The sequence below is a fragment of the Trachemys scripta genome, chromosome 2 (genome assembly GCF_013100865.1).
Source record: "Trachemys scripta elegans isolate TJP31775 chromosome 2, CAS_Tse_1.0, whole genome shotgun sequence".
Classification (NCBI taxonomy): domain Eukaryota; kingdom Metazoa; phylum Chordata; order Testudines; family Emydidae; genus Trachemys; species Trachemys scripta.
In genome coordinates, this window is record NC_048299.1 from 60,720,614 (window position 1) to 60,745,892 (window position 25,279).

The 25,279-nt window shown below is 37.6% G+C and overlaps 3 protein-coding genes across 4 annotated transcripts; all 3 read right to left on the reverse strand.

Moving 5' to 3' along the window:
* Nucleotides 1-1,091: 1,091 nt before the first annotated feature.
* HOXA9 (homeobox A9) lies at nt 1,092-9,073 on the reverse strand. Of its 2 annotated transcripts, XM_034760689.1 has the most exons (3): nt 8,904-9,073; nt 3,313-3,402; nt 1,092-2,482 (listed from the first exon to the last, which is right to left on the reverse strand). In XM_034760689.1, the coding sequence occupies exons 1-3, from the start codon at nt 8,950-8,952 to the stop codon at nt 2,244-2,246; spliced, it is 378 nt and encodes a 125-aa protein (XP_034616580.1). In that variant the 5' UTR covers nt 8,953-9,073; the 3' UTR covers nt 1,092-2,243. The 2 variants fall into 2 exon arrangements, with proteins under 2 accessions (XP_034616580.1, XP_034616579.1); XM_034760688.1 differs by lacking the exon at nt 8,904-9,073 and having other exon boundaries at nt 3,313-4,994.
* Nucleotides 9,074-9,344: 271 nt separating this feature from the next.
* On the reverse strand, nt 9,345-12,725 carry HOXA10 (homeobox A10). Its single transcript, XM_034760685.1, has 2 exons — nt 11,898-12,725; nt 9,345-10,746 (listed from the first exon to the last, which is right to left on the reverse strand). Exons 1-2 carry the CDS (start codon nt 12,715-12,717, stop codon nt 10,472-10,474), a joined length of 1,095 nt encoding a protein of 364 aa, XP_034616576.1. The 5' UTR covers nt 12,718-12,725; the 3' UTR covers nt 9,345-10,471.
* An 8,024-nt stretch (nt 12,726-20,749) lies between these two features.
* Nucleotides 20,750-24,467, reverse strand: HOXA11 (homeobox A11). The gene is made up of 2 exons (XM_034760692.1): nt 23,691-24,467; nt 20,750-22,216 (listed from the first exon to the last, which is right to left on the reverse strand). The coding sequence occupies exons 1-2, from the start codon at nt 24,370-24,372 to the stop codon at nt 21,984-21,986; spliced, it is 915 nt and encodes a 304-aa protein (XP_034616583.1). The 5' UTR covers nt 24,373-24,467; the 3' UTR covers nt 20,750-21,983.
* Nucleotides 24,468-25,279: the final 812 nt, after the last annotated feature.

Consider the following 25,279-nt stretch of genomic DNA (forward strand, 5'->3'; position numbering starts at 1 on the left):
GTCATTTTCTTTTATTGCATTGTATAGCTCTGAATTTTCCTAGCAACATCTTCTGCCAAGAATTGTGACTATAAATGTTCTGGCTACTTTTTGTCTTAAAAATAATACACTCACAAAGCATTTGTTCTACCTATTTACAAATATGGTTTGCTTGGTCTTGAGCAGACGTGTATTCTGGATCGTATTTTGGAAGATTCCTTCTTTGGGCGGTAAGATGTCGGCCTAAAGAAGGGATAACTTTAGCTGGCTCACGATCTTTGCTATTTGGTTTTGTTGCTCAGCTGGAAAAAAAATAACTTTCACCCAAAATAAACTTTCTTTAATAAACCTTCTTTCATGTATTTGGCTTCGTTGCACTAGCTTGTTGCGAGGCACATTTTCTCAGTTGGACTAAAACAGCGACCAAAGTAGACTTCATAAATAATAATATCATTTCTTGTCTGTAAACCTTTACCCTTAGAGATAGTAAAACGCAATGTGCTTATTTTACGTGTCATAAGCCACTTCAGAGGAAAAATTGCAGATGCAAATAAAGGAGAAGAAAAATAACTGATTGCAAATTTCTTTTAAATGACATATTTTGCAAATTACATTATATATGGAAGGGGATAAAATTAATATATTGGCAAAGCTAGGGTTTCTCAAACCTTTTGCAGCCAGTTTAGCTATGCCCATTTTATAATGGGGTAATTTACTGTGCCAACTAAAATTAAGATGTCTAATCTATTTACATTGTTGTCCCTCTAAAAAGTTTTGACTATTTCCGTCTTGTTCTTTTAAAAAAAAATTATTCAAACACGTTAACTCCAAAGCATGCACTCCATAGTATTTAAAGGGTTTCCTGAATATGTTTCTAAACACTGGATTACATAATTGTATCTGGGTGTTTTTATGCACTCTGTAGGTTAAACAAAGATAATTAGTATATATTATTATTCAGGTTTTGCACTCATATAGCTGTGCATTTAACCTGGATCAAATAAATTTCTATTCCTACCACAATTGTTCTAACCATGCAGTTTCTACTGGTTTTTATGTTGGGTTGTACAGATGAGCCCCTTCTTAATAATGTTAAAACATCACAAAACATAAAAGAATCAATATATTTTATTTGGCAAAAAGTTAAATATCATTTCAACACAACAATTTGGTCAGTAGGCCATGAGGTAACTATTGCAAAATATACAGTGTATGTTCTGCATAAACATAACTTCCCAGATTTTTATATTCGATACAAATCTACAATAACCAAATGTAGCTTTTTATAGTGTATAATTTATTATCAATAAAATTAAACTTCATTACAATAAGCTTCAAATTATTTGATTAAAATTAAAACGTAAACCATAGGTAGTTACCCTTTTCACATATATGTATAGCTCCGAAATCTGATAACTGCTTACTGGTGCAAAAACAATATTTAAGCTAGTCTGATTATTTACTTTTTCCTTAATATATAGATTATATATACAGCTGACAAAGACAGTACTATATATATCAACTTTTCATACTAAAATGACCTGCTTGGTAATAGTTTGAGAACCATAATTCTTAGATACCCCGGCGATTTTTTTATGATTATTTTTGTTTGTTTAAATTGGTATATATATATAGATATCTCTATATATAGGTTGGGGGTAGATAGATATTACAATCAAAGGTTTACTGTCTAGTTATACAGAAAAGACTTATTACACTACAGAGCTATACTCTATGCAACTTTTATAATAAACAACCTGAGTTCAAATTGAATTCTAGCTTTCACAATCACATCTGGTACAGCACCCAAGCACATAAGTTGAGTCACAAACATAATTACCACAATAAAACACAGTGTTCAAGTATTACAGCAGACCTCTCTCTGCCGCGCAAAGGGCAAATTAAATTAACTACGTAGTCTAAACTCTACAGTCCGTAAATAGTTGTGCATTACAAAAAGGTAGTTTTTTTTGTTTTGTTTTGTTTCTTTGTAAGTGAAGAACAGGTAGAATTATACAAGCCCATAAACAGCCTCCGTGCTAATGCCCCCCTTTTCTTTCCTATTATAAAATTAAAAGTATTACGGTACCTCCGCAGTAGCACTGGCAAACGGATATTTCAATGCTACTGTTACAAGGTACATTAACGATTAGAATTTGCCATGACAAAAAAACGAGGCCTGGGCACAGTTGCATTGTGTGGTGGGGTTGGAGCGGGGGGAGGGAGGATTTTCTTTAAAAAAAAAAGTAACCTGTGTTTCCTCATTATTCATCCTTTGCTCGGTCTTTGTTGATTTTCTTCATTTTCATCCTCCTGTTCTGAAACCAGATTTTCACTTGTCTCTCAGTTAAATTAAGGAGTCTCGCCACTTCGTATCTACGGTCCCTAGTGAGATACATATTGAACAAAAACTCCTTTTCCAGTTCCAGCGTTTGGTGCTTGGTGTACGGACAGCGCTTTTTCCGAGTGGATCTTGCGTGCAGCCAATTTGCAGCTGGATTATCTACAATAAAAGAGCAGGAGAAGTTCAGGGGAGGGAGGAAGCCACGTCGCACCACAGTTTGGTGCCCTGACTTTAAAAGCTTAGGTAGCCTGATATTAGGGTTTACGACATTCCTTTCATTTCAGCAGACATACAGGATGGTTAGGCACAATGGAATCAAAATACAGACACATGGAGAGGTCACATAGAATCGCACGCGGTAAAAGCCCAGCCCCCGCCTACTCTCGCCTTGATATTGTTTATAGAATGTGATTTTAAAATAGACTGTCCCACCTCCTCCTCACCGCCCAGGGAGGACTAGTGGGCTTAGAATGTCACCGGGAAAACGTTTCAGTTTTTAATTCTGATCTTCTCCCGTGTCACCACTGTAAGGTTTCAAGGAGATAGCGAGTCACTATACAGCTGGCTCAATTAAGCCTCGGTTGCTTATTCGCCTTATTTGCATACGCATTATTTTGTGCATTAACATTGAGCCTATTGTTCCGTTAGATTTACAGCAAGAAAATGAAGTAAATGAAGAGGTTTCTGTTTTCAACCTTACAGTAACTACCCTGGGCTGTTTCTTTCAAGATAGTCGTGACAAAAGAAGCCAATGCTTCCCAAGGATTTCCCAAAAGTACGTACACGGGGAAACCACGCCTGGCCGAGTTGTGCCTGGACGTTCAGGCATTCTAATTCACGTTTTAAGAGTTTAGACATGCACAGTTTCCTTTAAGATCGAACTACACCCGAGCAACGGCAACTGCTAGTCATTTAGTTAGCCCAAGATGCTAACCTCCCTGCAGCCTGCTCAGAGACCTGAAGTCCATTACCCTTGCAGTTGCACTTACTTGGATCAATCTGTGGTTTTTCTCCGTTTGTCTCATTTTCTCCATTATTTTCAGAGAACGCACCTTCGCTGGGTTGCTTATCCCTATCAGCTGGAGGAGAACCACAAGCATAATCAGATAGAGACAACGTGTGCGTGTCAAACGTGGTACAGTCACCCCTTCTGGCCGACAGCGGTTCAGGTTTAATGCCGTAATGCCTGCTGGAAGGTAACCCAGGGAAAGACAATGAGCCCGGCATAGGCTCGAGCCACGAACGCATGTACCTGCCGTCAGGCGCTGCCATTGGTGCCTGATGATGCACATATGGATGGTACACAGTGGGCACATTATTAGCGCTCGGAGGGTGAACGGGGTTCCAGGAAGTGCTAAAGACTGAAGTTTTCGACTGAAAACTGCATGGGGTGAATTCAGGGTGCTCGCTCAGGGCTGGCTGTCTCGTTGGCGGTGCCAGTGGAGCAGAGGCATATCTGGACTGCACCAGGTCTTCACTCTCGTGAATTATGAAAGAGTCCACATAATAATTGCTGAGCGTCCCTGAAGTCGACATTGCCATTCAACAAACACAGAGCAGGACCTGCTGAAATTATGAAACTGCAGATTTCATGTAACAACTTGGTCCTTGCAAGAAGTACAGTCACCTAATAAGTTGAAGGCTGCCTGTCAGCCCATTGGTTGCCGGAGTCACATGGCAGGGTAGCAGAACAATAAAGTATAAATCACTCCGCAGGCTATTAATGGGTCAGTGTTTTCCAGTCATAATTTTTATAGCAAAGCCATATGTTTTTATGCAAAGGGATATTTGAGTTATACTATAAAGTTTGTTTTAATTGTGGCCAACTGAGATTAAAAGATCAGATTTTGTATTATTACCCTTTTTAAACGGACTATTTTATATCATAATTAATCATCCCATCAGTGGTTCGTGTTCCCAGCAAAAACCTTGTGATCGGAGACCTTCACATAAAATTATACAGTAATTGAAGTAATAAAAAAGCAAAATAGCAGTTGCGGTATACTGTATTTAAATATATATTTATTATATTTCATAAGGAGTTATTGTTTCAGGAGCCACAGGCATGTTATTAAGTCAGTAACTATGAGCATATTCATTTGCATCGCTGTGTTTCACAGCAGTAAAAATTTACGAGAGCTTGGAAAGGTTAAATTATACTATTGTGTTTAGTTTGGGAACTAACTGTAAATAATACTGTTCCGTTTAGTTCCGAGCTAACTGGAGCTGGCAATGAAAAGTCAAATTCATCACAGTCTCTTACCGAAACTAATCTACAGAGTAGCTCCTTACCACACAGACCAGAGGAGGAATATAGAAATATTTTAAATCGATATTTAAATTTGTATTTGTATAGACACCACTAACTAGTCTTGGATCTTGGACTTTTCTGAACAACTGTTTTTTCACATTTAAAGACAACAAACTCCAGTTCGAAATCCCGAATGCACCAGATTCAAAACCACAATAAGAATCTCCAAAAAATTCATTTAACCAGCTACACAAGAATTAATCGATGCATTTGAATTATACTATAAACACTGTGTTCCTTGTAAATTTACCGGGTTTCGAAACTATCTTTTAATAGAAGGTGTGAAAGGAAATTTGAACGAATATGCACTCCTGGAACATTGCCAATTACATTATATTAAAACACCTCAGACACACACACACACACACAATTATCACAGGAAAAGTATAATTAAAGCGAGTGAAGTAAAATCGACTTTAATAGAACAAATACAGTGGTTGATTTCTCCACCAAATTGTTTGAATGTATTTCAACTGTTTGAATTTATTTCCACTTTTATGTCTGTTTGCACAGAAGAGCTTTTTAGACCTGCCTTCCTGAAATGTAGCTAATATTATATCTAGAACGGAGCTAAACCAGAACAAGAAAGGAAGAGAGGAGAAAGGGGAGGAGGGGGAGGAGTGTTTATCAAGACGATTAATTCTTAAATATGCACCAAAGCAGCAGGGGGAAAAACATTCTCTTCCTCATCGCCGAAAGGCACCCTTTTTCTCAGCTGTACTGTAAAAAGGGCACTTGCATTATGTTGTATCACATTCTGATTAATCAAATTTATGTGCAAATCTAGGTATTTGCTGGCACGTTCTTTGACTTCTGTGCACAGACTACAGCATCAAAACTAAGCGGAGGGTTACAGTCCTATACAAAAAAAAAGTGATAAGGCTCCCAGATCAAGTCCAGTGTTATGAATTAAACTAATGGCTGAAACATTTGAAAGTATGACAATTGATTTAATTATCTTCTTCTGTTTATGTGTGTGCTGCTTATTTCCTGTTGTTGCAAGGAAAAAGAGACCAATGGGAGGGGGAAAACATCTCTGTCAACTGCATTTGAAAAATATTATTCAGCATAGAGACCAGCAAACGGCAGAGCAACTGCGTAATAATTAAATTCATGTGTGAATATTCTGCATGCAAAAATATGTTTCTCATTAGTTTTACATCACTATTTGGTCTCTCTCGCGCGCTCTGTTTTTGTTTCTTTTCAACTTTTCCCAACAACTACACCAGAAAGCTTACAGAGATGTAATTTTTAACAACAGTTTCTATCCTGATTTGAAATCACAAAAGCTATAAGAAACTATTATTTAATACATTAGTCAGAAAACCTAAAAAAAAAAAAAAAACCTACAGATTGCCCAAGCGAATGGCAATCCGTTCTTTTACAACATTTTTAATGGAAATAAAGTTCTATGTACTCATTATAGCTTTTTTTTTATGCATGTACTGACATACCGCAATAGAAAAACAACTCTATGTCTATTACTGAAAGACGGAACTCCACGTCATTTGTATTTATTATTGAATCAACTGGGGTGAAATGTGATTGCAGAACTTCCTTTTTCCAGTAAGAAAAATAATCTTAACTCCAGGAGTCCTGGATGTTTGTGTTAGAATTTGGGTACTGAAGCTGCAGCGTGTTTCATTTTTGATTGCTCACACTTACATACATAGACAGAATGTAAAATAATACGGCAGATTCTTAAACACCCTATGTATTCCGAAAATTGCTTGCTGCAGGATTAAAGGAGCATTAGGAGACTGAAAGACACCTAGAGTTAAAATAATAATACATAATAAATAACGTTATTTTCAGGCAGGTTTCTGACTAACACACTCAATATGTTCTCCTTTCTTTTTTCCCCTTTTATGGCGAGTTTTTTTTTAAATCAATTTTAAATTCTGATAATCAGCGTATTGAAATTATTAATTTGATATAGTTTGCATCACAAATAATTTTAAACTATAAGAAACATAATCACGTAGACAGTTAGATAGTCACCACCAGGAAAAAAAATAATATAAAATTGGTCCGTCTATATGGTATCTCGGGGTATTTAGAAGAGAAACAGTTCATCTGTAGTAATTTTAAAAAAGGTTCTGTCCTCCATACCTGTATAATCAGAACTCTACAGCTGCAATTTAGATACGATTTTTAAACCTAATGTAACAGAAAGGATATTGCTATTTTTAACTGAAGGGAAATAGTAAATGCAATTTATCTATTAATGCACTATAGAGCTTGCATATAGGCTTTGGCATTTGGATAAATAGTCTGTAGGAATGTTCAGTCTTGACTGAATGGGAATTGCTGGATCGCCTCTTAAAGAACTTATTTCCATTGAAAACTAACCAGTTCCAGAAATTTTAAAATGGAAATTTGTATAGAACTTGAGATAAGTGCTCATGAAATTAGAATTATACACAGAAAATTTTAAATAAAGCAGAGGCAAGCCTATGTACACACGCTATAACTTAGATAGATAGATATACACACACAAACACATAAGTATACATCGTCATACATACAGTGTGTATACAGACATATACACTCAAAGTCATATGTCTGCAATTGAAAGGTTTGACTTTTTCTTTGTAAATGCATCCCTTCCTATGAGAATTTAATTATAACACATCTACATAATCCGTGAAAATCCCGTTTCCAAACTATTTTTATTCACTGTAGCGTATATGAGCCCTGAAAAGTTTAAAAACGAATGATCAAAAATGATATTCAATTTTAAAATACTTCCCAAGTCCTTGCAGCCAGAAGAAATCTTGATCATGTACGTTAAGGATAAATGTTGTGCCTGTGATCTAAACAAGGGCTGCAGCTCCTATTTCTGTTTGGTCTATGTACACAATAGCCGGCAGCGCTAGATCCCCTGCACAAGGCCCAGTGAGGTCGCTGTTGCTCATTCAGCCTCAATGGAATGTCGGCGCCTGGACACACTGTAATAATGATCGTAACCGAGGCCTTGTGAGCTATAGGGAAATGGGTTTCGGCCGATTTTAAATCACTTCTGGTTACCCCTTCGCCTCCGGTAAAGTCCTTTTGTGTAATATATGATTAATCCCTGGACATATGTAGAAGCAGACTTAGATTTTAGGTACACTCAAGGCTGAGATGGACACGAAATAACACAACAGTGTGCAGGCAAAAAAAAGGCGACACAATGACATAAAATATCTTAAAAAAAAATGAGATTCCGTCTCTGGTCTGGTTGCAGTCGCTACCTTTGCTTACTTATATTGACGCTACATTGCAAGGACTCAGGATGACAGAGTGTATGAATATTGGCACGCAATTGAATAGTAACGCATTTTAAAAATCCAGCAAAAACAACAACAACAACAAAAACAGAACAATTGCTGAGCAGAATGTAAAGCGCACCTGACCTTGAATGGAGACGACAAGATATATTTAAAAATTCCATAAGCAAGCAGGCTTACTCAAGAACTAGCTAACCTTGAAGAGTTCCCCGAGATTTCCCCCTTGGCTGCAACGTTTATTGGGAAGTGAATGAACCTTCGTTGCTGATAGGAAACAATGGCATTGGGACTTGACGCCTACAGATAGCTTCAGCTGTAAGATTTCTTCGGTAGTAAACCAACTCGCACTATCATACCTGGTGATGATTTCAACTGAAGTAATTAAGGCAGTTTCGTGCTGCAGAGAGAAAGGTGGAGCCCCAACAACATGAAACTACCTAAACTACAGAACAGTTCTCAGCGCTCTAATTATTACGCTCCCCATAGCCGTGTTCCTTACGCAAGGATCCCGCTATAAAAATAAAACCAGAAATGTGACCAAAACATTCCACCTCCCCTCGCTCCCCCACATCCTACACCGGTCACCGACTCCAATCTGACTAGGATTTTTTAAAATGTGTGTGTGTGGGGGGGGGATATTCTCTTGTGAGTTTTTCTTCTAATTCTCCATGCACATGAAAAAGTGAAGAAAAGCCGTGCGCGGTAATGGTACATCATAAAAAGCTAAAGACTCGCCATAAGCCCGGGTTAAGTCTATCTCCGCCGCCCCTCCCCCCAAAAGAAAGAATTAGCTGTAGCCGTTATTCAGGCCCTATACTTTGTTTTCCTCTAGTGCAAAACTCTACTTAAACATGCAGCAAGGAAAGAAAAAGCATATTAAATAAGCCTGACAACATGCAGACAGGTAGAAAGGCAGAGGATACTGATGTGTAAAAGCGGCTAGGACCAGTTTGATAAGGAGAACAAGACCGTAATACCCTCATTTACATGTGCTCACCTTTATGATTTTCTTCTGAGCCATCTGCTAAAGCTAGGTTTTTCACCATCCTTTGGAGTCAAAAACATCAGCATATTTCAAGGTGTTTTATTTTTCCAAAACAAACAAACAAACAAAAAATCAATACGCTACACTCAAGAAATAGTAATTTGCTTCCTCTGTCTATGCAGTTCCTCACTCAACTGAAACCACTCGTCCAAGACAGCAACAATCCAGATATACTAGCAAGTCATAAAACTGAACAAAAGCCGACAAACCTTACTGCACCATTGCTATATGGCCCAGACAAATTACGACCGTCTAGGTAATATTTAAATAGATTCCTAAAGTAATTGCAGGGTGTTTAGGCAACTATTCCTGTTGTAAAAGTTCTTGAAGACATAAAGTAGAACCTGAGGATAAACAGTCACAAAAAGAGGTAAAATTAAAAGGATTCATTCCACGTCTTTTATTCTTCTATGAGAACATAAACATCGTCTTTTCACGCACAGCAGCATTACAATATTAATTTATTCCGATTTAAGGTAAGTACTAGATAGAGCTAGAACTAACATTTATAATAATGATAGAATGCATTTGCTTAAACCAGTATCGTCATTTTTATAATAATAGACATTTATACATATCTGTATTTATATTTTCCCCTTCTTTATTTCTTTTTGCACCTACACGTTTGACCTTTTTTATGCATGTAACTTCACAGTATAAAGGATAAACAGACACATTCTCCCTCGCTCTTTGGCTCAGCAAGTCCTTCTGATGTTCAATGAACTTAGCTAGCAAAAGGGACTATTTTTTTCTCAAGACAGGGGGGGGATTGTTGTGTGCTTGTCATGCGTTACCAGCGGTAACGTCATATATAGACAAAATTCCACTAATTCCACATATTTAAGCAAAACTACATTATGGTCAATATCTACAACCAGACAGAGTGGGTGAAATTCAGAGGTAAGTGTAATAATTTAGTCCATAAGCAACACGAGATCTTTTATATCCTTAAAGAGAAAAGGTTTCATTTTCCTGGCCAATTTTAAAGCTTCAGATATTGGTTGTTATGTTAAAGGAAAAGGAAAAGAAAACAGGGGCTAACACCAGTTCCCCTGAAGCCCTTCTTTTAAAGCATGCCTGCATTTAATTATTGGAACTCCTGCCATTTGGAGGGGGAAAAGTTGAGCTCCCATTACATAGAACTATGGCAAGGCTTCAATTATTCATTATTAAGCTACACACGGTCCACATATACCTTTTATCGTTTAAAAGTGTAACGCGTCTTTAACCGGGTTTGCTTACTTTTTCAAGAGGAAAAAATATATTTGCAGCTCTTGAAATCATATGTCTCTGTTTCAAAGCTAAAGAAGCAAATAACATCAAGGGAATTGTAATGGAACAAGGGCGGCACACACGGAATTTTATGCATCATTATGGCTTTCCCCCCCAGAAATAGCTATAAAGAAGTTATGGACATACTGAGAATGTATAAAATCCTTAATCCATACAGGTGCAGATTACTAAAGCCTAGGAAAATGATACTGGCTCTTTAAACCATAAAAAATGTGCTTCTAGGTTTATCAAGAAAAATTAAAGTTGGCTGTGAGCTCCCGAATTCTATTCTCTCTGTTCATTTTCTTCAGTTTCATTCTGCGGTTCTGAAACCAGATTTTAACTTGTCTGTCTGTTAGGTGGACTGTGCGGCTGATCTCTAGGCGACGCTCACGAGTCAGGTACATATTGAATAGAAACTCCTTTTCCAGCTCGAGAGTTTGGTGCTTGGTATAGGGGCATCGTTTCTTTCTGCCACTTTTTGCGGTTAGCCAGTTTGCTGCATTTTCTCCTTTTGAATTGCCTAGTTTTAAGAAAGTAAAAAAGGGACATTACCAGATGACAGAGGCAAAGGGGTTCCTCAAGTTGCGCCCCCTGGTCACAGTTCTAAATTAGGGAGTCCTTGCGGGCACCTCAGCCTCTTGTTTAGAGTAGTCGACGTTTCCTTTAAAAATCTAGCCCCCAAAAGCCCGGAGAGATCATTAAAACTGAACGTCTGTGTTTCCATTTTCCTAATGAAAAGAATGGTTGGCTCCTACAGTGATAGAGATACGTCAGTGGTCAGTTAATTTAATGGAAGTGGCTTTTTAAATGGCTCCCCCGCCCAACCCTTGTGTTGCAGTTCAGTTTATTCTTTTCAAAACTGCGTCAGGAAAAACTGCGGATTTAAACTTTATAAGCGAGCTTTGCAGATGGAAGACAAGATGAGCTATTTCGCCTTATTTCCCGCTTAAGTAGGAAGCTTCTACCCAGTTTTAAAAACAAACTAAGGTCCCTTTGTAGGTGTTTGTTGCTATTATTTAGATATTGGTCTGTTAGTGGAGAGGGTGATGGTTTTGGTTTTCCTTTTTTGTTTAATAGAGCAACTGTATTATATCTAAAAAAATCAATTGTAAAATGATCAGCAACTTAAAAGTCTGACAATATCGCCCACTAGGATTTTATTTTTGCCTATGGGATCACAATAATAAATAATAACAGCCCTGTTATCTATTGAAGACACTGAAGGATATTCGTGGAGCATTCATCAGTCTAATTTGATAGCAGTTCATAGAAAGAACATTTCAACGCGCCAGTTATTTTGAAAAGCATTCTGGATCGTAAAATATAACTTACCCCGTTAATGGGTTTATTTATTGGCACTGCCTATTGCTTATTTTGGATGCTTTACAAACATCTATGTTATCTCTTAGGCACCCTCACATCAACTGGGAAGATGGATCTCTGTTTTTCTATATGTTTAAACCGCATGCAGGTTAAGGTTTGCCCAGAGCGGAGGCTTTAACATTTAAACTATAGGATGGACATTATTTTTTACTACATCCCCACGCCCAAATATTAAAAAGTTCAGAAGGTCAGTCTGAGCGGCGCTTCTTGCCAGCTCTGCAGGCTGCTCGAATCCTCCTTTCCATTTGTGATGTAACTATCATCCTCACACGGCTTTTATTTGCTTACCTATGGGTTCTTTCTCAGGAGAGTGTTTGCTGCTTTCTGACGGAGCTGGGGAGAGTTCTTCTGCGGTCGAAGACGAAGCCTGGGCGTCTTCCTCCCTCTGGGAGACGCAAGCCAAGGTGTTGGGGGAAGCCTCCTCGGTCTCTGTCCTCCCCGCTTCTGTTGGGACTGAAGGCAAAGATGGAGCCGCATCAAAACGAACTTGGGGCTGCGGTGTGAACTGGGAAGCAACAACTTGCCCAGCATTGTAGCTCTTGGAAGTGCCATAAGCTTGAGACAAGCGGAAGTAGCCTGGGACAGGAACCCCACTAGCGTTGTTCATGGGACAGACCTCAGCGTTTAGCCTTGGAAAAGTAGATAGATCTGTGGCAGCTGCACCTTTAGGACATTTGTCTGAATCATAGAGGCAGTAAGAGTTCTCCTCTTTAATGTTTTGAGCAAAAGAGCAGGAGGTAGCCTGCTGGGTTTCAGGCTCTTCCAGGCGACAGGATCTTGGGGGCTCTAGCCAGACCTCCATCCCTGACATGTAGGGATGAGAAGTGGGGACCATGCTTTGAGCAGCACCTTCATTGCGTTTGCTCAAAACTGGGAAAAGTCCGCAGCTTTGCAACCCATACGACAAATCGGATGCCTGTGGCAAAAAGACACTACTGTTGGGATAGTAGCCGCCGCCTCCTCCTCCTCCGCCTCCTCCTCCTCCTTCCCCTCTGCCTGAGCTGATCAAGGAGTCTACCAAAAAAGAGTTTGCAGCCGGGCTCTCTGAGCATGACATTGTTGTGGAATAATTTGGCGAAGGGAGCCGATAGCCCTTTCTGGCTGACATTTCTTGTGCAAAACATGCTGAATATGATTAGAGATACCCCCGCACCACGGCAAATGCTTACAGCCAATGGAAACCCAAGCCCTACCAGCAACCCCTCCCAGTTTGGTTTCGTATGCAGAGAGCTGGTCTCAGGTCGACCTCTGTATTTAGAATATATATGTATATTAATGTGTAATATCTATTTCCATATAGACGCACAGCTAAATCTACCCATATCGATATCTATAGGTAGATATAGGGTATACGTGTATGCGGAGATACAGATGCACGCTGAAAAGTATAAAACAATTTCCTACCTTATTTTAGTGTTAGCATACGTTATACTCTTCTATTATCACATTCACTGCTATAAAGTAGCAGAGCAGTCTGATGTTTATTATTACCTAGGATGAAGCGGGATATAAATAAACCTTTTATTATCACTTCTTTTCCTACAGTTGTGCTTTCCGGAAGTAAGGCGTGCTCGCCTCCTTGCACAGCATGTGTTTGTGATGATATTAATAAAGCCGGGAATCCTCTGTTTTTACGGCTGGGGTCTGTGACATTTTATTTGATTGCCTACTTTTTAAAAAAATGTTATTATTTATCACGCACCATTTGACGCTATAAAGGATTCTGGCTTCTGTAGCCTTAAATTATTAAGAAATTAGCTATTCCCAGACTAATATCACCACCAAATGTGAATTACTGTAAACTAGTCTGAAATGTACTAGAGATGAATAGTTGTTGGCTAGAGTACTGAAGAATCAATTAATAACTAATTCCATTGTGGCAGAATATTGTGATTGCATCTTCTAATACTATGGTTCACCTTGGATTTGTCCCTAAATCTGGTTAACATTTCAAATGAAAAGATAGAAGTCACAGAAAGAATCCAAATCTAAACAGTGAAAATGGATTCCCACATGATACCACCCTCCCTACGTGTTTATATATCGGTACTTATGTTTTACATTTTCTCATTTGAATCATTCACTGTGAATCTGTTAAAATGTACCGTCCATTTCCTCAGTAAAATCCTAAAACAACTAATCCTGGGATATTAGACAATGCTGTACAGTCAATGTGTAATTGTAGCGGAGCTCCTAGGCAGAGCGCAGACAGACAGGCATGCAGACGGAGCGTTGGATAGACTTTGTAATGAAATAGCTGGATGATGGTTCACTTATATCATCTCTCATTTATGCTATTTTAAAATCATACAACGGACTTGGAGAAAACATGGTCTTTTGTGCAGGGTCTATAGCTGCGTGGGATTTTTAAATATTTTTAAAGCATTCGGTGACACATGCCCGCTTAGCATATGGGTCTTCTGTTTAAAACACAAAGCTGATCCTCAGATCCTAAAAGCAAAGGATCGGTTGTCTTTGGCTTCCCGATGAGTACAAATAACCGTTTGAAAAATAAATATTGCTCATTAAATCTTAATGCTCGCCTCATTCTGGCACCCAGCTCTGCCATAAAGCCAGCCGTAACCAATAAGAATGCCAAGGAAACAGTTAAAGTGGTCATTTGGCTTCCTTTCTGACCACGCTTGGCTGTGTCAGTCAGAACAGGCAGGCGTTCAGCCATACACTCCTGCAGCGCGTACCCTTGGCGTTCAAAGCATCGAGGAGAATATTACAAGAATAACAGTGTCAACTGTACGCTGTACATTTCCCCTCGATCTATTGATCTGTCGAGCCTCACGTGGTTTAATATTTTAGTGTTTGCCTACAACGAGGAAATTCCTTTCCACATTTTGACATTCCCCTAGACAAGTTATTTTGAAACGTACAGAAAACAGCGGGACACAAATGTTAGTTTCCATGGGCAAATTAAGCTGAAGGGGCCCTCCCAAGGTTCTTTCCCTGTCAGCTGGAAACGCTGTGAGCTGGTAGAGGTTGTTACAACTTTGCAGTGCCCATAAAATCTTTATGGAAATGCTGCTTATTTTTCAAATGTTATCTAATGAGCATTATACCATTGCTTACATACGACTGCCAAAGTAGGACGTAATGGTCGAATGCAGTGATCTGGGGACATCAAACAGCCTATCGGAATCCCTCTACTTTTTTCTTTTCCTGCTGTAATATTGTGTGTATTTCCCAAACTCGACTTACCCCACAATGTGTTAATGTGTGATAGACAAACCCTTATCAGATTCCTGTGAGGGCCATATCACTGCTAACAAAATTAATACCATATAAGGAACCAGTTTATTGGCTAGTACACAAGAAGGTTATTATCAATAGGCTTAGCGTTATAAATACAGATCTAAATAAAATGAAATGTGACCCTTAGTTCCACGTTCCAAATACATTTCTCTACCCAAATCAGGTATAAAATTTACACCGGGGAAGTCTGCTCTTGCGGCGTGTTTATTCTGTATTTGCCAAATTATATAGAAATGGATTGCAAATCTAGAAACTACACTAATAGAAGAGTAACGCTTGAAATCCTTCCAAAACTGTTTTTTTTAAATAACCAGCTAGTTTTTAAAATTAAAATTAATTTTGTATTAAAGTGAAAAAGGATCATAGAAAAAGTATGTAAAATCCTTGTCAGCCTAAATAAAACGATTGCAAATTTTATAAAAATAGTTGGATTTGCCTTTTTAAAAAATGCTAAAGCAAAGAAATCAGGGAGATGAAATACAGGACACAGACTAATCAAAGAAAGAAAACAGGTTTTAACTCAATACTTTCTTTTATCCTTTGTAGCAAAAGATCTGCCATAGAGGGATTGATTTTTAGCATTAGTAATGCTGATTACTTTAACCCAAAGGATAGGTATTCACCTATAACTTGCAACAGGAAGCAGAAATCTATGCCCTTTATTGTTTTGTTTATAGTAATGAACAGTGTTGCTTTGATGGTCAAAGCACTTAGTCTAGATCATGAACTCAACTCGGCTGTGTATTATCTGTGCTTTCTTTAATCGCTAACAAGGCCAAGGCAAATAGTAACTAACATCATCAAACCCAGTGAAGTAAAACTAATAATGTTCACTTGATTCTTAACTATAAAAGATAATGGCCAATTTTGGATAAACTAAACTAATTTGGCATGCAGCGTGTGTAGCTACTACATTTTAAACACTTAACAATGTGTCTCTTGAAGATTAACCGCGACTTTAAAGAAATTTTGAATAATATTGTCTATTCCAAGGGAGGAGAAAGAGTTTCTTCTAAATTCTGCTTATATAAGCAACACCATCTGGAGGTAAATACAAATGAGCAAGTACAGTTTAAAAAGCATCTAAGCAAGTAAAAGTGTTATTTGGTGGAGAATCTAAATTAATGGCATACACAGACAACAAGATCAAAATAAAACTTTACTAATCTAAGAAAAGTGTAATGGATGTATTAATAGAGTCGTTAAACTCTTTTATTGGTTAGACTAAAAATTAAAAACTAAAAGAAATAAATTAAAAAGGACAGCTCACCCTCATGCAAACTCTGGTTCGAAATTTTAAAATGCATCAAGCTAAATAATGATTTATCTCTTTCTTATTTCCTAGACAAAACAAAAGGTACAACACTGTTAATCGGCTGATGCTATTTTGTATGCTAATTAAAATATGTTTTTGTTTCTGATGTGGGCAAATTGCAATATACTAAAATGTAAACCCTCCTGAAGTTTGTCATAGGCGTGTGTACGCCGCCTATATGAGTATATAGAGGTAGATTACATTGTATAAATCTCAAAAAACTAATGCAGTCAGTGAATACTTATTTAATATTAGAACTGTCAGTTGTCAGGACCGTGTATGTGTGCCAGATTTACTTTTCTTTCTGGATTTGATCCAAAGAAGGCGGCTTTCAATCAGGAGGTTTAGAAACCGTGTCTACGCCAAGAAAGGTGATAAATGACTAGCTCACCAATTTTTATCTTTACTAGAAATTGTTTCACGCTATAAGGGACAAAATGAACCTTGGGATGTTTTAGCAGGTTATCCTTTTTGAAATTGAGGTTGCAATTTAATTTGTATTCCAGCCGTCTGAAGGCCTTTCTATCTTCTGAATATATTTTATATTTTGTGTGCCGTTTTACTAATTTTGATTAGCAATGTATTTTGCACATAACTCTGATGAGCCCTTTCCGAAGTATATACCCCTATGATTACTATACAGTATAAAAAAATTACACCAGAACCATTTTTAAGGATTTACCTAATCACTAACCTCTGTGAGACCGCTTCTAGTGCTTTCTAACGTCTATGTAGCCCTTAATACGGTACAGACGTAGAGATCTGTCTTTTAATGTAGATTTAGGACAGACAGTAATATTAAACATTTCAAGTTATATAGCTACTGTCTTTTTTGTGACTACCTTCTCTTTAAATACAGTTTTGATGTAAAATATAAGTATCCCTTTTCGAGGTGGAGGCAGCTTGAGAGCTAGCTAGATGGTTAGATAGATATTGGCCTCAAATTGCAATTTTAGACCATTAGATGAAAAGGGTGTGACAAAACATTATGAAAAACCTCCCCTTAGTATAGGAAGTGGTATCATTAGCACGCAAAATAGAATTGTGTCCATGAATAATTAACGCAAAGTAAATACTGAATTTCTTTTAGACTCTTTCCTCCAAAACACGCTATTCCAAACCATGTGAAATAATAAACAGTTATTGTAAGAAGCAAGCTTGTTTTTTTTTAATATTGTCCTATGACCAAGACCATCAGTAAACAATTTGTAACCAGAGGGCGCTTTAACTACTGCTGGGTCTCTTTGATTTATTCATTTGAGTACTGGATGGGGGAAGGGAACAACAAGGAAAATATTTGATCAAATATGCTAAGCCTAATCTGACTGGTGTAAAATAGAATTTACTAAAAGGGCTTTCGGTATTCCTCCCGCTTTATTTTGAGGTGCCTTTTTAAGTATTGACGCCTATCCGCGGAAGTGAAAAAAGATCAACATTCTTGTACTTTTCATGTAATATATTTTCTTAATACATAGATTCTGATAATGATCTAAAATATACTTCATAATGATTGCATGTGGGTTTTTAACAATTCACTCAACATTTCTCTGAACATGTTTTAAATGATCTTTTCGTGCAAAATATTGCATACTAGTTTCATTAGTCTCTTTTGACGATGGCATAGTATTACAATCAGGAAGCAAAGTTTAAATTAACTGTATTTGAATCTGATATTTAAAAGCAAAGTACTCAGACTATAGGACCCTGTGTATTAAAATATGCGGCTAAACTAGTGAATTCACAGAACCACACATTTTTCAAATGCAGAATTTATAATGAAGCCTGGAACTGAAGAAACAGGAGGAATAACCAGAAGTACAGTAGCTGCTAAATTACACGTTGAAGATACGTTAGCAACTACATCCCAACTCACGCCTTAAAAAATGGGTATATTTGACCTATATCCGTCTGCAACAGTGTTCTATCTGCGATAGATAGATAATGAATATTTTAAAGTTAGTCTTATTCAAACACTCACTTAATACGCAATCAAATATTTTATTCCTTGTGCAAGTGACTTTAACTATACGTTTACCAACATCTATTTCCAGCTGCAACTAAGAAAAGAGTAAAGTTTGCCTCAGAATAGTGACGTTTTTAAACAAATATTGTCCTAGCCATTCCATTAAAAATTTGACCAATAAGCAAACTACGGTTCAAGTCCAATAAGAACATCAAAATTACCTGTCATTTTCAGTGTATGTTATCATAGCTCTATTTGACTGAAGACCCTTAGCGTTCTACACATAAATGTCAAGTTTCATCATATTTCCAGTGCAACGATTTGTATAATTGGAAGAAATCTACAGTATTCTTCTGAAAAAAAAATCCCCATAACGTGGATTTTTCCATACTGTTAGCCAAAACTTTATTAAGTAAAAGAAAAATAGTCAACTAAAACTTAAAAAGTCTCTTAAATATTCTTTCATGTATTAAGTTTAATAACCAACTTTTTGGAATAGTTCCCCTCTCTATAATTCTCCTCCAAAATGCTTAACTGAAACAAAACAAATAAAGCTCATGCAAACTTTCCAAGAACTAGTTTGATAACAACCCATTCCATTTTAATTTCTGTACATATGGCAGATCTAAGCACTTACCTTCATGCTTTTTCTAAACCAAAGTCAATCGGGATTAAATTTTTCAGGAATGCCTTGCGAAATGTTTAACTTCATGTGTCAAGTAAGCAATCCACTGAAGCTACTTTTGCCAACCGTAGCATAGAAAGTGCAATAATTTAACGTGCTGCTGCTAGAATGTAAAGTGAACAAAGGCCAAGATTTTTTTTCCAGGGGTTCTCTTCTCCCGCTGCGGCTTTGACATTGATCTGAAGCACGCCATCTTGTGGCAATCGAGCACCTGAGGAACAGTGACTGACTATCGAATTCAGATTCACTATTCTCATAAAAGGATGCTAGAGAATGTGACCAGACAAGTGTTATTCAGATCTAATTTCTATATCTAAAAAATTGCTGTAGACCCTCTGCTTAGTTTATAGCAGGGCATTCCATATATGCAAATGAACAAGTCATGGACACTTTTTATAATCACATTGTCACAGCAACACAGAGGATGTGTTTTTATTGGGTTAGGAAATCAAATCCCAACCAGAGAAACGCCATGGCTCAACTACCTCCAGGAGTAGCCATGAATACCAGTTAATTTTTAACTAGGAAAGGAAGCTTCTTGCTAAACACTCACTGCCATTCATCTATTTCTCTGTCTCTCTCTCTGTGTATCTTTCCATCCACCTCTTTTAAAACTTGCATACCATTGTGGCATTCTAGACAAACAAACAAACAAACAAGCAAGCAAGCAAACTACTTTTCTCATTTTTTAAAAAATTTCCTTTGACGAGACGTTTCTGACTGGGTGGGGGTTGTCAACCACAGGTCCAGAGCCATTTAGCCCTTCACCTCAAGGTTATGGGTGATGTCCAATGCAATACAGAAGTTCAAAGCCAGTAAACAATTCAAAAACAGTATGCACTTTCTTTTCCTGATTAAGATTAGGACAAGAATTTGAGATTAAAATGCCATTCTCCATACCACAGTCTCATCTAGACATTGTTTTCCCAACTTTTGTTTTTCCCCTCTTCGAGATCAAGGACAATTTCATACAGCCCAGTTCCACCACTCTCACACATGGAAGACTTTTCGAAGAAAACAATGTTCTCACTCCTTTACACACACGTCAACTCATTTTAAAATTCTCTTTAGGGTTATGGTGATAAAATATTCCCAAACATTACTGATACTAAAAATAATTTTAAAATGGTTCGTCCAGACATGTGTGGTCTGAAATAAAAAATATATTTTTAATTCCTAGAACATAACAAGTTATCGTCTTGTGTGTATTTGACAGCTGAGAACAAAGGTGTGATATTTACAGTGAATTACTAAAAGCATTATTTTTCCTCTTTTTAATCCACTGAAATTTAGATTGAAATGAGCTTTGGTCTGCATGTTTATTCACCAGTGTGAACATTGTGCTTTGGAAGATAGTGAAGGATTAGAAAAAATAGGCGAGTAACTTGCACAGTAGATTTTGATTGTAAAATTTAGATTAGATAAAACAATACACAGTAATGTAACACCAGAATAAAAATATAAATTTTCCATTTTTTTATTTCCTTGTGCACTGTTTCATTGTATACATGCAACCAAATACTTTCGCGTATTAAAAGAAAACTGTATATACATATAGATGATAGATATTGAAAACAGTGATGTAATACAAAGATATTGCATTTTGTGAACTGTGTAAAAAGAAATTACATCCATTTGGTAAGCTGATTGTTCAAAAATAATTATCAACAATTTGTTGCTCATGTAGAGAAAAAAAGGCACCCTCTCACCCCAAAGGAAAAAAATATGTAAAAAATGTATTAAAACAAAATAGGTAATGTTTTTTTTATTTACAAGTCTTGTAAAACACTGTTCCTGTATGAAATATACATTCACGTACTCTCAACAGCAAATTACCTTAACGATAGAATATCGTATCCTTTGTAAACTGATATAGAATTTTAAATATTTTTTTAAATTGCATTTTTCTCGCTTTGGTTCCTGCAGGACAATATATATATTTATATATATATATATATATATATATGTATATGTTTAAAATAACTTCAAACAACTATCCATTCTTTGTATATGTCGCCTGAGGGACGAAGTAGAGCTCATGACATTTAAAGTAGACAACAACATATGAAAACAAAATTACCATATTTACATTGTTCGGCTTCTGAATAAATTCCTTACAAGCAACCTTCTAAAGAAATAGAAGATTAAATTAGTTTGGTGATTCAAATGTTAGTGCATTGTACAAATCCAAGTTACATTTAAGTGTTGTGTGGTATTTACCAAACTCTCGTTCTCCACAGGTATTTCCTGAAGAAAGTTTGTGAGCCAGAAGCCAGAAGATTAGTTTTCTATTTATTTTTTTCTTTTAAAACTTTGGAATTCATTTTGCAATCTTTTAAACGTTTAAATGTGGGATCATGATTAGTTTGTAAAAGGATGGCAAGGTATAGACAGTTGTTATAAATAAATCGAGAGCTAATATGACAACTGCTCAACATTTTATTTTCAGTGATTGTTTCTTTACGATATATGGCAAATTTATGCCTGACATATTTTTAAAGTAAATAATCAAGTCTTTCATATCACCCCCCCCCCCGCACCCAATAAAACACGATTATATCCATCACTTCGTCTGTACTATAACTTTCTTGATTGACCTTGTAAAGGAATATGTATTTATTTTTATTTAAATCAATTAGTCATGGAGCTCTGCTCTAACAGAGACATTCTCTTCCGAAGGAAAAAAATATTATTTTGCGAAGCTTTGTTTTGCAGTGGTCCTCAGCACGTAAACTCGACCTGTAATTTCCACACACACATTCCACAGTAAAACAAGGGAACAAGATCAACAATAGTTAAACAGTGAATAGGCAAAGGTTCACTTCCCACTTTTAATTACTGAAACCAGAACAGAACGAGCGGAAGTGTCTGTAAAGGTAAGAGGTATGAATTTTGCACTCAGAACAAAGATTGTGGCTGGCCTGTTGGCGCTAGATGCCATGTGGGTCAGCATCAAATCAATTCCAGTTGATACGTAAATATCAAAAATTAAAAAATTAAAAGTCCAGAGTTGATTTACATGTATGTAAAATCATAGGTCTCATAGTCCCGTCAGTTACACACCTCCTTCTTAAATGTAACCCTGTGGCTTGACCTTGTCAAGGGCGAAATCTGAATTTAATCTCATTTTGAAAAACGCTATGAGTTTTAAAGTAGTGGATTAGCTGAGTAATATTGTAATCGGTCCCTGTTAATTTTTTTTTCTTTCATTCTTCTGTTTTGAAACCATATTTTTACTTGACGGTCGGTCAAATTGAGCATTCGGGAAAGCTGGAGGCGTTTTTCTTTGTTTATATAGACACTGAAGAAGAATTCTCTTTCTAATTCTCTAATCTGATATTTGGTGTATGGACATCTCTTTTTACGGGTACGTTGTCCACCTGTGGAATGAAAAAAGGCAGAAGTGTTTGAAACTCGGTACTGGGAAAAGCTCAGTCAAGGGGCAAATCTGTAAAATTTTTTGCCTACTCCATGGGTATAACGGTTAGGTCCTATTCTACAGGCTAGCTCTTTACCTTATCGAGCTTTCTATGGGGAAAGGGTACAGAAAACGCAGAGCCCACATTTCTTCATGTGAAAAAGCAATGATGGCAAACAACGTGTCACTTCGGCAAGGTGGACAGGCATAATACAGAACAAGTATTAGAGTACCTGCCTCATTGTTTGTGCCTGCACTTTTCAAAAGCTATATGCGATACTTGGTACCGTGGTGTGACAGACTAAACAAACAGCTGCACATAGACATTTCTGTTTTAATCACCTGGTTCACTTCAGCTGACATTATGTTATCAGGGTTAGTAAACACATTTGCAACCCCAATCTTTCTCCAGACCATTACAATTGATTTTTATTTTGTCCACAGATACTGGCTTTACATTTCCATGAATGTGTTCCTCCCCCCCTTTCTTTTTAATCAGTGGAAATGGCACTGCGTCTAAGGCTGCTATTAAATCATTGCATTCAGATTGACTCCGCTGTTTTTTAAAATGCAGGTATATAGTTATAATAGCAATGTCGTCTCTCAATTTGCCACAATAGGCTTAAAGTTCACTACACAGAGTAGTTCTGGTGGTTTGGAAGGTTTTCAAGGTTCAAAAGCTCTTTAAATTAAATATTGGTCTTATCCCTTTTAAAAAAAAACTTCCTTTTCTGGAACAAGCCACTGTAGAGGTATTTTTCAAAGTTGTTTACTTGCTTTGCCTTTTAAAAAACACATATAAAAATCAGACTTTGACAGATTGAATAACAATTGTAAGTAACAGACTGTTGGACAGAAGGCAACACGTAATTGCCATAATGCCTAAGTAAAATGGCTTCCTTTAGACAAAAAGGCCAGCTTTGGGTTAATTTGTTTCTTTTAATATATTGCTACAGTTCAGGCGGCTACTTTATCTGCTAAACACTATGCTAGTGCAATCGTTAAAATGGTGATGGCTTTGAATTCAGCCCCTAACTAGACTTCTGGTGCAACACATGGCTTTTATAAAATCACTGGATTACCTTGATATCAAAGGAGTCAGGATCCCTTTTTGGTGACTTTACAGGCACAAACGAACGTTATTATATTTTCGAGAGTTTGACCACAGAGCCCTCCTTTATTATTATTTAAAAAAAAAAAAGGGAAGGAGAACGATTTTTTTTAAAGGCATCCATTGGCCGGTGGGTATTTCACGGCCAATTTCAGCACTAAACACGTGATCTTGCCTTTTATAACAAAGTTTTGTTGGGGGAAATCTAAAGGCCCTTCATAAACCTTATATGCTTATAAAACAGCATATAAAAATTTAACAGCGGTGGTGCGCTAGATTTCAAACTCCCTTTCATAAAGCGCTTGGGCGCTGCCTTTATACGTACTGGAGCTGCTGGATTTCTCCTCATTGTTGCCGGAAGATGACTCCGGGCTGCTGCTCTCTGTCCTCCTCCGCCTCTCCTTCTCCTCTGCTGCTGCTGCTGCCGCCGCCTCTCTGCTGCAGCCGCCTTCCGAACTTGAAGTTGCAGTAGCTGTCGGAGGCATTTTCTCGCCATTCTTATCTCCCGAATAGTCCGCTGAGGACAGGTTTTCCGTGGTGCCATACGCCGTCTCGAAAAACTGGTCGAAAGCCTGGGGCAGGACCCCGTTCCTCCCCACCGTGCTATAGAAATTGGACGAGACGTTGGTGGTGGGGTGGTAGACGTTTGCTGTGTTTTTGCCGAACATCTCGCCCATGCTAGCCGTGTTGGTGGCAGGCAGGCAGTCTCTGTGCATGATCTCCTCTGCTGAGTAGCAGTGGGGTAGATTGTTCCTGGGGTGCCATTTACTGGAGGGGTCAATGGCATACTCCCTGAAGGTAACTTCTCTCACAGGTTGGACCTGGGGTAGGTTGGAAGAGTAGGAGTATGTCATAGGGCGAGAAGACGGGGTCTGGGGCAAAAAAGAAGGGAGGCTGGAGAAATCAGGACCCGAGACGTAGTAAGTACAACTTGGCAAATACATGTTAGAGGAACAAGGAACACGCTCATCAAAATCCATCATTAGGCTACCTCGGGTTCTCCGCATTAGCTGAGCTTAACATGATTCTCTAATGCAGCTGCCTCTTTGAAGCAGATCCGTGAAGTAAGAAATTTGGAGACGTAAGCTGACGTGGAAATCTATCCCCATCCTTAGCAGGGAGGTGCTGGTCATGTGACCAAATGTTGAAATTGACAAGCTGCAAGTATGGGCCCTTTTTTCTTTGTAGCCATCTCAAGGGAAGCAACAGATCGTCACTTTGGTATTCTCACCAAAAGCACGTAATCTAAAATATAACTCACGCTTGCCTTGTGTACCCTTAGAGGACAAAAAGACGCATGACACTTTTTCCTACTTATCAGTTTGACCAATTGCACCAGGTCGCTGTGGAATAGAAAGAATTAGCAATTCCCACATGTTAGGTGAGATTTTTTTTATTTGTATACAGTATTTGCAAAAAAAATCAAGAGAAATTAAATGATTGTTTTTTCCTGCGATCTGATTTCTAGCATCGAATGCTCCCAAAGCAATCGGTCGGTATATTTTGGTTTGTGCAGAAGATAGTCGCTCTGCAGGGTTTTGCTTGGAAGAATGTGCCAGGGTCAAGTCTGTACTGATTTTCATGGTGAATAGATTACATGCTTGCATTCATTTTCACTTCCGAAGCGCTTAGTGTCTTCCTTTCCTTTTTAACATATTAACCTCAAATACCCTGTCCGATTTTATCCAAGTTTTGCTAGAGATATTTAATAACATTTTATTCCCATCATGAAGGTTCTCTTTTTGCTTTTTCTCCAAAGCGTTGCCTTCTTTATTTGCAATGTTAGGAAGTCCTTTAAATTCCAGACCACTGCGTAAAGAGGGCATCTGATCTCTTTGCCTAAACAGTGCTGCTAAAGACCTGGGAAACCAAAAGATGTTGGGCTATTCCGATTTCACAAATATTCTATGTTTA

Coding starts and splice junctions, on each gene's coding strand:
- HOXA9 (XM_034760688.1), bottom strand. CDS start 3,865: ATGGCAATGTCGACTTCAGGGACGCTCAGCAATTATTATGTGGACTCT. Junction 2,483..3,312: donor AAAACCACAGATTGATCCAA/GTAAGTGCAACT, acceptor CTTTTATTGTAG/ATAATCCAGCTGCAAATTGG.
- HOXA10 (XM_034760685.1), bottom strand. CDS start 12,717: ATGTCAGCCAGAAAGGGCTATCGGCTCCCTTCGCCAAATTATTCCACA. Junction 10,747..11,897: donor TCCTGAGAAAGAACCCATAG/GTAAGCAAATAA, acceptor TCTTAAAACTAG/GCAATTCAAAAGGAGAAAAT.
- HOXA11 (XM_034760692.1), bottom strand. CDS start 24,372: ATGCGGAGAACCCGAGGTAGCCTAATGATGGATTTTGATGAGCGTGTT. Junction 22,217..23,690: donor GGAGAAATCCAGCAGCTCCA/GTACGTATAAAG, acceptor TTCATTCCACAG/GTGGACAACGTACCCGTAAA.